The sequence below is a fragment of the Pseudopodoces humilis genome, chromosome 1 (assembly GCF_049639895.1).
Source record: "Pseudopodoces humilis isolate 2021_Gansu_Grassland_sample_001 chromosome 1, ASM4963989v1, whole genome shotgun sequence".
Lineage (NCBI taxonomy): Eukaryota > Metazoa > Chordata > Aves > Passeriformes > Paridae > Pseudopodoces > Pseudopodoces humilis.
In genome coordinates this window covers 42288485-42303455 of record NC_142200.1, presented here as the reverse complement: position 1 = coordinate 42303455, position 14971 = coordinate 42288485, and the positions used below count along the sequence as shown (strand labels likewise).

Here is a 14971-nt window from a genome sequence, read left to right as displayed (position 1 = left end):
ACATTTATAGAACAAGTAGAAATCTGGGACGATGTTGCTTAATGCAACCAAGTGTTACATGTCTTTGTTGATAATAACTTAATTTTTAACATTCTCAGCTTGTCACGCATTTAAGCTCAAATGAAAGTGGTTTTCTGCATTAATGGTTTATCTGTGTGCTCCATTTTTTCATTCTGAGCTGAAAAGATGTGGGGAAGAAAAATAAAAAAAATTGCTGAGCAGCAGTAAAATCAGAGCACAGAGGCTGACATTTTGCTTCTGGTGCTCTTTTGGGGGGAGGTATTTTGCCCCCATCTCCAGTTACTTCTTAATTTATATTGTTTCCTTTCATTCTTGCTCGAAAGATGACTTTATGAGTTTTTACTGAAGACAGTCAACCATTGTGTCACATGGGTGAAAAAGTCTTTCCTGTGTTAAGATCAACTAAACATAAAATTATCATTCCTAAGAGCATATAATGGCATTCATGAAACCTCCAAAATACTGCTACACTCCAGTAGGGATAAAAACTCACTGAAAAAAAGAAGGAACCTTGCTCTTGTCACCTCTTTATTAAAAAAAAAAAAAAGCTTGGAATTAGAAATTCACTGGTAATTTCATGGTGTTTTTCTTTTGCCATTTATTTTCAGAGTTTGCTTTCTTAATTCTCATCTTTTTATTTTATTTTGAGTTCTTTGGATGAAAATGAATTGATAGTTTACTTAAAGATTTTGGCAATAAAAATAACTTCATAAACCAAATAATTATGCCAAGCACTGTATAATGACCATGGCAGTGTTATTCAACAGATGGTCACAGGTTCATTTTTATGAATGGGAATACTGGGAATTCTCCATACTCATTATGTGCGAGAGATTCACAGATGTCCTTTGCAAATCTGCTTGTGAAAGGCTGGATGTAAGTATTATATTTTGGTAGTAATTTTAATAGAGCTTGTAATGTTTTAACTTGTATATAACATGAACTTTCATTTCCTTTCATTTTTTTTTTTACTTATTTGTTGTACAAACAGGATGGTAGTAATGTCTTACAGAATACTTCAACAGTGATCAGTTCTAGGTATTTAAAATGTGCAGCTTTTTTAACTCAAGCATTTAGCATGAAGTGATTGAATGCATTTGAAATGTACACATAGAGAAAAAGATATTTTCTTATTACAGAAAAATAATCTTTATGTAAGCTATCATATGCACTACATGTGTTTTTCTCTAATTTTCTATAGCGAAAATGACACCTTTACCTTGGTAAAATCATCATCTGCTTCTTGCAGTTCTGTAGGAAGTCCAGCTAGGAGGTTATATATCTCTAAATATGGATGAGATGCAAAAGGCTGTGTCGGTAAAAGATGACAATGCAGTATGTGTTAGTTACTGTTTCCTTATCTACAGTGATAGCTGGAACCATTTTTCCGTGGAATAAGTTGCAACATTTCTCATTTTCTTCAGTGCTAGTTATAAATTTGATTTATTTGGTCGTGATGACTAGGAAAGCACTAAATTAGCTTGGCGCACTAAAAGCTCAGTATAGCAGGCATTTGGTGCATGTTTCACTTGGAGTAATCTCATTGACTTCCCAGCTAAGTAGAATTAATCTTGGGTTACAAGATTCTTGTCTTATCCTACAGTAGTCTTGTATTCTAAAATGAATATCCCTCAGGCTAGGTGTAGAGAAGTTATATATTTGTCCACAGCAGAGACTAAAGAGATTGTCCTTTGTTTAAGCTTAACTTGTTCTAATGTTTGGCTTCCCTTGGAACTGGGTGTCAGTCAGCAGTTTCTCCCACTGCTGGATTGCTCCTCGGGTTGTCTTCCAAAGACTTGCTGTCCAAAATTTCAGATCCTGCAGCTTGAAAATTCAGAGGAGAATTTTACACCAATTTTTTGTGATTAACTGGGCATATCACAAGAAGAATGTCTGTGCAGAATCTCAGCCATCTCTTTACCCTGCCAATCATATGTTAGATATATTTACTTGATATCTTTGTACCCTCTTCCCCTGTCTCATATCTTTCATTTGACAAATGAAAAGACAGAGAGGCATGGGGAAGATTATGTGTCTATTCTCTGTACACAGGGTAATTAATTGGTAATTCGTTAACTTTGTGTTAAAAGTTTTACTTAGATTTAATGTCCACATTGTGGGGGGGTTGGGTTTTAGGGGAATTTTGGGGTTGCATTTTTTTTGTTTTACAGCCTGTCCCTCAGGTGTGTGTAGCTTTACTATCAGCTTGATTTTCAGACTTGGGCCCTTATTGGTGATCAGTTCCTTGCGCTGTGAAACTGAGGGACTGGCAGTGAATGCATGTTAGTGAAAAAGAAACCCTGAAAAGCAAATGTTTGTCAAGGAGAAATGGTGTCTTTAAGGTTTGTGCTTGACCCTCACGTATAGAGGTGCTTAGCCTGTAGCTTGAGAAGTGTTCTATGCCTTAAAGGAAATAGTTCTGGTAGCTTTGTCTGCTCCCAGCTGTATTTCCTCATCTAACTGTCCAGGGAGTGTCTTGCATTAGTGCCCCATGGGCATGAATTGGCCTGTGTTTTTACAAATGTCAGATCAGTTGCATAAATGTGTGCTTAAGGAGCACAGGGGGCCTGCCAGTAACAGAAAAGAAGGTAAGTGGTGCTTCTGGCAAATACTGGGTACGGCTGCCCTCGATCCAGCGGCACGCGTGTCACCTGAGGTGTACAAGCACTGCACGCCTGTCACTGGTGGTGGATACACCGCTGCTTCCTTCCTTTCCTTCATGGGAGTTCAGTCTAAGCATTGAGAATCAGCTGCAAGGCTCGACAAAGAATCTGCCTTTGCCACAGTGGCTGTATAAATGGTTAAAATAGTATTTCGGTATGGATGCTGGCAGCAAGGCTATGGACCCTTGGTAGAGGTGGAAATTTTCTTGGAAAGTCAGAAGGAGGCAGAAGGAGAACATGGAGCATTGTTTGAGCTCTAACCATTTGCCTTGGGTGGAGGAAATGAGGATGACATGAGGTAAATTGACTGTGGGGTACCATGATGCAAAGTTTGGGTTGTGGTCATATGGGTGTATTGGTAGTGCAGACATTGCCAATCTTTTCAGTTAATTTTTGTGAACTATTTACCACTGTCTCTGTAGTATTACTGTTAATTAAGAATCACCTGATTTGACACTTAGGTTTGCAGGGTCATTTTTGGAAATTTGAGGGTTTTCTGAGAAATGTTAACACTTTAGAATTTTCTGTCCACTAGTCTGGCTATGCTTGCTTGATACCAGTATGAATTTTCTGTCTCAAAAATGTTTGAGGTATAGGCTGTTCTTTATGGTTTTCTGCTGTGTCTTTGGTTCAGTGCAGATCTGACCAGCTTCCTCTCTTTGTCTGATTTCAAGTGTTCTCATTTGCTTTTCATTGCACAGTGTTTACGTGTCTTTTAAGAAGTACAATAAAATGGGTTAATCCATGAAATAGCTTCTATGTGGCCTGGTGTATTTTACGTTGTGTAGAGTGTTATTTAGAGGAATAGACCAATATCGATTTCTTTCTTCTCAGAGGCTTTTTTTCCTATTATTTGGCCATGTGAACAATTTGGAGTGTTATTACAATCCATTAAAGTTACAGACTCCAACCTTATAGGGTATCAGTCATTCATGCTCATAAACCTATAGGGATAATTCATATAAAATATGTTCCTTGTTGATATGGTATTACTTCAATAAATCCCCCCAAGTTCATAACACAAATCACAATTGTGAAAATAGAGTGCACAGTAAGAATGGAGAAAAATAGACAGAAGGCTAGGAGAGATCTGTATATAAGCCCAGCCCATTCTGATTAATTCCAGGATTTTAATGCTTGCAGATGTATTAAGTGGCAGGTATTCATACTTGTATGTTTTAAGACCTTTTGAATGAGATATCATTTTCCATATAAAACAGTCTGATGGGTATTTGCTATTTCTAATCTGTAGATATTTTATATTACATTATCAGCCCTGTATTCGATACATTTATGAAACACAAAGCACTACCATTTGTAGAGATTTATTCGTGTATCATTTTTCCCCAGATTTGCCAGAACACCATCATGTTCGTGTTCTGAAGGTTAATGCCCAAAGTCAAACAGACAGAAGCCAAATGCTGCAAGGTTTCCAAGATTAGGACTGATTCCCTTCACGAAAATAAATGATTCCTGCCATGTTCAGTGATTTTGTGCAGCACTACTCACGGCTGAGTGAGTGCATCAATACTGTAGTCCTTACATGCTGTACATACTGATGACACTCTGTGTTAACTTGATTGACTGAGCAGTATACTGGAGAGGATGCACCTGCGAGAGATGTGCAGACATACATGTTTTTGTTCTGGTTTTGCAACAGTTTGGGTTTACTTTTTTTTTTTTTTTTGGAAATCTCAATTTCACATTTCATGGGTTATCACGTTGTGCTGTTAAGGTAGAGAAAACAGTTACGTGCTTCTTTGTTGTCAAAACTGGATTGGAAAATGATCTAAGGTGCATCTTCTTTCTCTATAAAAAAAAAAGGAAAAAAAAGCCTGATTTTGTATTTTAAAAGAAAATGACATAAAGAGGACGAGTGTGAAGTCTGGCAAGTCAGTAGCTGTGTAAATTACGCTTATTTTAAGGGATTCAGTTTAATGGTAGAGAAATGTCATGTGTAATTCACTTACAAGCATTGTTTTTTGCTACAGTTTTATGTTTTGTTATCGTTTTTGTAGGCTTTGAGGCAACAGCAGAAAAGAAGAAATGGAGTCTCAATGATGGTAAACAAGACTGTTCCTCGTGTTGTTTTGACACCATTAAAGGTGTCCGATGAGCAGTCGGATTCACCTTCAGGTAAATAGCTAAAGAACTGTTTGCAAGATCAGCTCTAGTCGCAGAGCCTTCCTCTGAATCAGATGTGTAGCATAAAGAATTTGGAATTGCTGAAATAATATTTCCACTGGGTGGCTTTGTTTAATGTCTTTATTTCCTTACCAAGACTCGTGTCTCAAGGATGGAGATTTTTCTTTAATAAAGAACTGAAGGCACACAGTAAAATGACAATTGGTAATAGCAGCAGCTTTAAAGGAATGCAAAGTAACATTTTGTTTGGCTCTGGAGCTCTAATGGAGGACCACATGCTGGTATTCAATGCCATAAAAAGAGGCGGGGGTGGGGGGTCGAAGGCAAGCTTCTCTGTGAATGTGGATTTCTGTCTCAGTTCTGCATTGCAATACTCAAATCCTTTTGTTAGCTTTTCTTCTTCTTATACCATGCTTATCACTGCAGCATAACCTTGACCTTTATCTCTGGTGGTTAAGTTGCTTCATTTTAAGAGGTTTCTGTGACTATGTTTAACACAAATTGACAATTGCATTTCCAAACATATCTTTTCTTTAAATGTTTCTTCAAAAAGAAATGATCTTTTTTCAGCCTTAGGTTGCTTTACTGCCTCATAACTTAAGGTTAAAATATTTTTAAAAATATCCCCTGGGCATTATAGAACTATGTTATTTTTATTAGATCACTGAACATTTTTATTGACTGCAGTGTTCAGTAAACTTTAGTTTTCAGCATTTAATTGATTTACTTCCAATTCCTCTGTTGAGGAGGAATTGTATTGTGACCAGAAAGGTATATTGCCTTTCAGCAAGAAGATGTCAATTTTTTTTTTAATCCTATTTTTGTTTTGTTTATGGTGTAGGGGGTGCTGAGGGGATTGTTAGTAAAAGTGCAAAAGCATCATATTTGAGGGATTTTACTTTTTCAAAGGATCGGAATCTAAAAATGGTGAAGCAGATGGTTCTGATAAAGAGATGAAACATGGGCAAAAGTCTCCAACTGGAAAGCAAACAAGCCAGCACTTAAAGAGGTTAAAAAAATCTGGTTTAGGTGAGTAGGAGTAAAATAAATATCTTACTTGTAATATTGCTATTTTTCTAAACTCTGTGTTCTTTTGGAAAGTTTTATTTTTCTGTTTACCTCTCCATTTTTCAAACTCAACAGCTGACCCTTTCTCAAGAAGACATCTTTCTGTCTAACTGAAAAATCCATGGCCAATTTTTTTTCATCCTCAGTGGTTGCTTTGTAAAGTTTCACAGACCTAAGCAACCACAGTCAGAAAGGTGATTTAGCAATTAGAGTCTCATTGTTATGTAATGACTTTTTGGGGGATGGGGGTGGTGTGTAACAGATATTCTTTCTTCATGGTGAATTTGCTTGCCTAATGTGTATTTATTCCCAGAGATAATAGCATATTTGCTTACATGCTTGCCCAATTACAAGTTAACATTCTCTTTTCTTCATTTGCATTATTGCATGTCATATATATAGAGAGAGAGATTTAGATTATAGAGGCATAAAAGTTTTGTTTGGTTCTCCTTCTTTGATTGATTTAGTTCTTCAGTTGGATCTGTAACTGTTTTGAAGCTACATCTCTTGAAGTGCTAGATAGAGTTTCTGGGTTTATTTTCCATTGGTTTTTTAGTGATGTTCATGGATCATGTTCTGTAATTAACAAAGAATTTTCTCTGAAGAGATGCTAAGAGTAAATTCTCAGTCTCCATGTGATAGGCAGTTTTCCTGCCCTGCATGAAATTTAATTCAAGAAGTTCCCTAGGGAGAACAAAATGTAGTGTTCACTAAGACTCTTCTCTCTGCTTAAGTGAAGTCAAATAATGACATAACTGTTTCTTTATCTTTAGAAAGTACTTTTTTTCATTCAGCAGAATGCTGAATCATTTAAAGAAATATTTTGCAATGTGGCCATGTTGGAAAAGATAACAAATGAGCTTTTTGTAGTGGCTAAATCCTGGAAGTTATTTTATGTCTATCTTTGTGGGGATAAGATTGTTCTTCTTTATTAATCATCCAGCCTAGTCCTATTTTTATATATAATGATCCTGTAAAATAGCTCCAAGGCACTTTACTTCCTAAATGCCATAGGAGAGTTGTTAAATGTGCTATTGCCGGTTCCTGGCAGTGTAACCTATAAGCCTTGTAACCTATAAACCATGAAAGTGTACTTTGGTTTCATACATGATCATTCTGCAGATTATCAATCAGTCCCATGTGGATAGCTAGTTCTCTGTGTTGATCCAACATCATTATTCAAAATAGACAATATTCCTTCAGCATTACGGTTTTTGCTGTGTCAAGTTACATTCAATGTTAAATGATTTCCTGTAATTTTTCTCTACATTTAAGACTGAGATATATAATTTCAAGTACACATTCCTTCCCATCTTCAGTTATGACATCAACTGTTGGCTGATGATATCAAATTAATTCATTAGGCGTTTTTTGGTGGATTTTGGAAAATAAATCTAGTGTCCTTCTGGGACACCACACATGGAATGCGGGGAACTTTGTATAAGGTTTAAGGGTTTCTGTTCTTGTACCTGCTGAAGTGTTTCTCTCATGACACAACATTTCTTGGGATGCTAAAAGTGCAGTTGTAAAGCAGCTTTAAGAAAGGTCCAGGGTCCTGTAGAGTGCACAATTCAGGTCCAGATATTGTTTGATTGTCTGAAACACTGCTGATCTGCCCAGCATTCACTACATGTCGTGTTTGGTAGACTTTCTGAGCTCTGATTAAATATGATTACTTGTTTTCCCTTTTAGTTTACAGATTCTACCAACTGTGTGATTTCTGTCCTTTTTCTGTTTTCATTTTTGTACCTTGCTGTAGAACCATGGTGCTCCCATCTCCTTATGGTTAATTCTATATGTTGAAGACTAAACTCTTATTTTTCCAAGGCTGCAAGCCTGAGTTTCTTTCTTGTCTTACAGTTTCTATTTCTGATCTGGACAGTGATACCCCTGAACTATATAAGGATTCAAAATGTCTTTCTCTGTGGAAAACAACATAAAAAGCATTGGCACATGTTTTGTCCTAAACTCTTCTCAGAGCTATGATTAGTGATGCACGAGTGTCATACTTCCATGCTGCTCCCAAATCCTTCACCAAGTCTTATTACAAACTTGGGACCTGCTACAAAGATACTAAGTTAGCCATAAGGAAGGGTGAAGGAGAGAAAATTATTCTGAGCAGATTTTGAGGCCTTTTTTTAAGTAGGACTGATGGTGGTGGGCATCCGCAGTTTGCTACTGGCCTAGAAGCAATACACACATCTCTTCCAGAATCTGATAAACCTCCATAGTATTCTGTAAGTGAAAGCAGGTCAAATAAATCAGAAAATGGAGGTTTGACTCTTTGTCTTGGGCTTTTCATGCTATGAGAATACCTGCCACTGGAGGATGTTGCTGATTTTGCAGTCATTTTTGAAGTATCTTATTTCAGTTTGGATTATCTCTGTGTGTTATGCCTTCCCATAGGATATGAAGAGCTAGCTGGGGAAAATGCTACCCTAATTTGGAGTCACTTAGAAGACAGGGATATGTATTTTGTATTGATTAAAGAAGAGAATATACATACAGGCATTAAAATTCAATACATCATACAACTTGTGTTATGCTCAGGGACTGTGTTCTTTTTACATTTATATTTAGTGGATGGAACAGATGGTGAGGATAGTTTATTGTGATGCCTCCATGAAAATGGGCACTTCTTCCATGCAATCGTCCTGTATAACAGGGCATTCATTTGTTGGTAATGGAGTCTTTGCTGTACTGAAATAGAGTATGTTAGAAATACGTTACCCTGTGCTGGGTGCAAAGTAGTCCTTGTCTCATTCAGTTACTATGGGCTGCTGAAAAATAAAATTTATTTTACGGGAGGCTGTGACTGAAGTGGAGTTTTCAGAATTTACAAATCTTCCTGTAAATTTACGAATTTTCTTGGGTATGTATATTTTGTAGATACAGACTTTCAGGGAAGAGACTACCATAGGTCCTCTAAGAAATATAAAGCATAATTGCATTCCTTCTATTAATGTTGCTGTTAAGTGGCTCATAGCTTTTGAGATATTCCTAATAATCTGTATGCCCAAATTTTCTCATTTTTGAAACATACTTATTCTTCTTAACATGTCAGTTTTAATTGTTGCTGAGAAGTCCTATGTAAATGCCGAATGCTATCATTCATCATAGCAGTGGAATAATCTTCTAATCACTTTTTAAGAGATTCTTATGGGGTTTGTGTTTTATATAGTTCAGGCCCCACTTACACCATTTCTGAAATATTTAAAAGTACAACAGACTGAAACCTGAAGAAGTTTCCTGGGAGGGGTTAGAAGCTTTTGAGTTTTTCCAGCCACCTGGACTTTGATATGTCAAGACTTAGAGGAAGAAAAAAGATTGGAGCAGTATATAAATACCTTGAAGCAGATAGCTCTTCAAGAAGCTTTAAAAAGTATCTTCTAAATATTATCCTAGAAATACTAAGAAAATCAGACCAGACAGGATCTCCAGAGATTATCTAATTTGTTCATCAAATAGGTCAAAATCAGATACGCATCTGTCATTACCGACAGGTATTTTTCTAACATATTCTTAAAAGATTTTCACTGATGGAGACTAATACCTCCGTATAGATCTAATCCAGCATCTCCTTGTTCTTGGTGGTTGAAAGCTTTCTTTTCCCAGTATCTTATTTCTTACTGTGCAAGAGTTTAAGCTGATAGCCTTTCTGTCCACTGTGTAAAGTAAGAAGACTTTATTCTGTAGTGCTGTGCATGAGCAGTATGTGGATTTTCTCTTTCCCTCTGCTGAGTCTTTATCTTACTCCCAGGTTTGTATCATTCCTCACATACCCTGTTTACTAATCTCACAATTCCTGCTGCTGCCTTCTCTGTGTGGGTCATTTTAGATCATCAGTTCTTAGGAAAATTCTGAAAAATGCTTTTGTTTTTTGTGGTTAATGTTTTCAGACATTAACATATTAAATATTCTCATCTCTTTGATCACTCTATTCACACAGGTAGTTTTAGCAGGTGCGATGGGACAAGTGTAGGCCATAGAGCACTGCTGATGGCAAAAGAGAAGCTATTCATGATTGATTCACATCAGCCTCATCAAGCAGCCTTTTGCTTGAAAATAGATGCTTATATAATTATTGTTGGTGACATGACAGGATTATTTTCTGTGGCTGTTGGGTTGGTCTTGAGCTGGAAGTAAGAATATGTCAGCTGTGATGTTACTGGAACGTAAGAGGTCAAGAGACAAATACATTTTGTCTCTTGGATATAAAATAAAAATATTTTATATTCAAGAGACAAATATAAAATATTTTTTATTATTATACAAATATAAAATCTGTTAAGACACCTAGAAAAGGCTATGTTACTCTTCTCAGAGAACCATTTCTCTAGAGCTTACTGTATTATAAAATAAAAGCTAAAAACTTAAAAAGAAGACTTGTTCCTACTCTCTTCCTTTATTTATGTTTAAAGTTATTTCTGTTTATTTACTCCAGGACATTTGAAATGGACCAAAGCTGAGGATATTGACATAGAAACACCGGGATCTATTCTAGTGAACACTAACCTGAGGGCTTTAATAAATAAACACACCTTTGCTTCTTTACCTCAGCATTTCCAACAATACCTCCTGCTTTTGCTCCCAGAAGTAGACAGGCAGGTAAGTAGCATCATCCGATATTTCTATTTTTAATGAGAGTTTTTTACAGTGTATTTGCATAGGCTGATTTGACTGACTAGGAATTGTTCCAGGAAAGAATTACAAAGTCTCCGTACTTAGGTAAAACTGTTAGATGTAGAATGACTGTAAAGTTTATCTATGAAAACCAGCTCCTGCTTCTTTGCTTCTTCAAAACTCTGTAGCTCCCTGATTTGTCTGAGTGGAAACTGGGAAGCAAATCTTTCAAACTTGCCAAGTCACTTAATTAGCTTTCTTACCTGAAAAGAAGTGTTGAAGATAAACCTCTCATTCTTAAGACTTTCTTTATTTTGACCCTCTTTTCACCTGTGACCTTCCTTGGTGCCCCGCCAGCAATGTCCAAGTCAATATTAGTTCTGTTTGTTCTCCTGTTCTTCACCTTTTACACAAGCCTGTGCATGCTCTCTCAGCTCCAGTGCACTGAATCCACTCATTCACACCTTTTATAATGAATATCTTCTCCAGAGCTTATGGCTGTGTGCTCACATCTGTTGAGGAGAATGATTTGGAGAGTAACAGGCTGGAAATAAAATTTCAGTTTCATAATATTTCCTACAATACCTGGTCCTTCCTGCATTTGTTGGTCAGATTGCAGGGTTTATTAGAGCAAGAAAAAAAAGTCTTTCCAGCATGTCTAGTAGTTAAAATAGAAAAGAGATTTCATTTACTCACTTGCCTCACTTAGGGATTCAAACAGTCTTACCAGTTTCAATGGGGAATACTCATGCACTTAATTCAGACTCATTAACTTACCCAAATAGGGCATCATATTTTTTTCAGATAGTCCCTCTTTTATATAGTAACTAGAGAATGCAGATCACTTAAATGAGTAATTAAAACCTGCATCTTAAATCAGTATTTCATTTCAGTATTGAAGGTTTTATTTCTTAAACTGTTAGTAGTTAATCTCCTGCTAAAGCAGGCAGAAGTGCAATATGACACAAAAAGAGAAAGAAAAATTGTATTGATGTACGTTTACTCAGCCTCTTATCAAATTAGATACTGTATGTTGTGGACCATAATTCTGGATTTAATAACAAAATGCTTGTGAAAGAACATCAGAAAAAGATCCATAGGAGAAACAATATAAATGTATTTATTCTCAAGCTCCCACAATGCAGTCAAAATCAATATTGACAAGTTTTCTTAAAACTTTTTTCTCTGCTGTCAAACAGATTTTAACTTAGTGCTCAGCAAATATTTTTCTCATAGTTTTGATTTTTTGTTCTCTTTCTAGTTAATTCATCAGAAAAGATTAAAAAAATATGCTAGGTAAAATCATGTTTTCTCTCCAACAATCAAAGTTCATAAATTACATTTTAAGTATGGGGTCTTTATTTAGAGGTTTTTTTCCCTTTAAAATTTATTTTTTAAAATAGAGTATCTACAACTGACAGGACACTTACCTTCTTATCAGTCTTCTTACAGCAGAGTTTTTTGGCAACAAATTCAAGAGAATATTTGTTGAATTTAAACATGCCTCACTAGTTAAAAGCAGTGCATTTTTTTAACTTTAATTTCTAAAAGCATTCATGTAATGCATATAATATGTTATTTCAGAGGCCCAATGCTACATAATTGGTCACTGTTACTTCACAAGCAAATGTTGTGATGAGACATTTTCAGGTGTTCTCTCTGTCATCTTATTGCAACATTTTGTGGGTTTGTGTAGCATGCCAGATTTTCACCTGTATTTGGAAGGCAGGAGTCATCAGTCATCTCTGGAAGTTTAATGGAAATGTTAGGCCTCTAAGTGTGAAAGTTTGAAAATTGTTTTCAGATGGAGAGTGGTGTAGCCCTGAACCCTCACTTTGCAGAAGTCTTAGCAGGGAAAGAAAGGCATCTCTTTTCTTGATATATGAGAATATGTCCTTGGCTATGCCTGAACTGTGGCATCCAAGATACAGACTGATGAAAGCAATTGAACTGATGCTCTTTTCCTTCCTGTGGCAAGTGGAAATTGCCAGTGTAGTGCTCAAGGATCAAATAAAAGGAAAGAGAATTTTAGCCAGGGACCTCTGGTGGGAGTCTCTGCAGTTGGTCATTCTGACTGAACAAGGCAAGGGTATTCAGTTTTCCTCTTTTATTTCTACTTTCTGAATCAAATGGGGCATCAGGCAAATAAAAATGGTGCAACACTATTCTTTGAGTTAGCTGCACATCTCTGGGGTGTCAGTTTTATTGTTTTATATTGTTCTTTCCTTGATTAGTCTGAAAATTCTTATTTCTGCTCTTCTGGCTCAGAAGTGTTTCCTCTCTGTATGCTGCTCTGCAGTTGGCTGCTGTTGTCTTCCCCAGAGAAAGCTGCATTTCTGTGTTGCCATGTGGATATAGTATGTGAAGTACTGTAATAAATGGCACTATAAAAATGTAATAGAGTTATGCTATTTGTGTATATATAGTGATCTGCGAAATAAATTACTAATGAAGTGCAGTCTCATTTAGGCTTTATTACTGCTCCACATAGAAAAACCCCATGATGAATGATTCTTTGTCATTTCTGTCATAAACACCATTTTTCTGGGTGGTATAACTCCTCCTCCTTAAATCGCACTCAGCCAAAACTTGTCATGCATGTGTCAGTTTGAATAAGCATTTTTAGAAACCATTAGTTAAGGGAGTTGAGGTTTTCTGGTTTTTTGTGTGTAAGTGTTTATTATAAATGAATGACTTATGTCTCAACCTTGGCTAGTCTAATGCATTCAAGAAAGGTTCAGGGACAAGTTGGGATGTGTTTTCTGTTCTTTCTTTTGTTTTCAAGTTTTGTGGTTGCTATCAGGGAGCTATTGGAGCCCATGGAACAGAAAGCATTAGGAAAGATGTCCCAGAATGGAAGAAGTTGAGAACTCTTCTGATGTTCATGCTCTCATTTCTCCTACTCCAGCTAGATTTTTGACTAAGTGGAAGAATAGGGTCATTGCTTTTTTTTTTCCCCTTGGGGAAAGATAAACTGTATCATGATTTATAATTATAATTTAAATTTATTTCAGCCTGCATTTTAATTTAAATTTTATTTCAGTAGCAATGAGGCCTTGTGTAATTTTCTGTATTCAAAAAGCCTATAAAAAAAATTGGAGCAAGTTGACAGTTATGGTGGATGCATTTTATCAAGGATTTTACTGGTTTTGATTTGGGTTAAGAGGGAATAAGTGTGTAGACATTGTTCAAATAATAGAAACATAGAATATCCTGAGTTGAAAGGGACCCATGAGGATCATCCAGTCAAGCTTCTCACCCTGCACGGGACAGCCCCAAGAATCACACCATGTGCATTGTCCAAACACTTCTTGAACTCTGTCAGTCTTGGTGCTGTGAGCACTGTCCTGGGGAGCCTGTTCCAGGAGCCTGTTCCAGTGCCCAGCCACCCTCTGGGTGAAGAACCCTTTTCAAATGTCCAGCCTAGACTTCCCCTGACACTACTTCAGGCCATTGCCTCGGGTCCTGTCACTGGACACCACAGAGAAGAGATCAGAGCCTGAGAAGCAGCCATGTCCCAGACTTGTCTCTTTAGCAGACTGCTCCAAAATCTTGCATCACCGGATACCAGGAACCTCATGATTGAAATTTGAACATCCAGGTTTTCAGCTCTTCATTAATCTGTATGGATTCAAAGACTCAAAATCCTTGAAGCTCAGCTGATACAGAAGCCTGTTGGGTGATTCCCTGGGAGACTATAGGACTGAGCTGGAAATATAGAAAGCATGCAGATATAGAAATTATATGGAAACAAAAGTCTCTGCACAAGAAATTTCAGTTATCGCAAATTCCAGCTAAGTATTTTGCTTTACTGCTCTAATTAGAACATTCTACAGCTAAAGAACAATGGATTTTTCATCAAATACCTACTTTTGACATTGATATATCTAGCTGATAATTACATGTAACAGCAGCCTTCTTGACCACCTCTCAGCAAACACCTTCAAAGCAGGAAGTTTCTCTCCGTATCTAGATTGCTGTATGGCATCAGTGAGTCTTTAAATATTAATTGAACAATGTATATTGTGCAAGGATGAGTAACAGGTCTGTACAACAGACAAAATGAATGGCATTTGGCAATGTGTTGTCTACACCAGCTTTCCTTGTTGGTGCTGCTGGGAAGTCAAATTCTTGCTCTTAGCACCGGGGTATGGCCAAAAGAAGGGAAACACACCCACCTACTTAGCTTGCAAAACAAGAAATGTAACATTATCTGAAAAGTAGCAGAAAGCTGAAGTGATTTTGCTAATCCTTAGGCAGCTAAACAAAATGTTCTTTTCTGAATGCTCTGAAAAAAAGTGTGTCCTTCCAAATTCTATGACTGCTTAACATCTTTCTGATCTTTGAGAATTTAGCTCTTTTATTTTCTCTTCTGGTAATTCTCTTCTCTTCTTGGGCTCTTCTGAGTCATTTGTGATTTGCACCTGCCCTGCCCTTTCACATAGGATTTG

At 36.7% G+C, this 14971-nt stretch overlaps 1 protein-coding gene across 1 annotated transcript in view; it reads left to right on the top strand.

Moving 5' to 3' along the window:
• The window catches only part of ASXL3 (ASXL transcriptional regulator 3), a 121575-nt gene that overhangs the window by 75601 nt on the left and 31003 nt on the right, over positions 1-14971 (top strand). The window contains exons 7-9 of the mRNA XM_088058307.1: positions 4703-4820; positions 5739-5858; positions 10342-10505. Coding sequence (XP_087914433.1) covers positions 4703-4820; positions 5739-5858; positions 10342-10505 — 402 coding nt within the window. The remainder of the gene's footprint in view (positions 1-4702; positions 4821-5738; positions 5859-10341; positions 10506-14971) is intronic.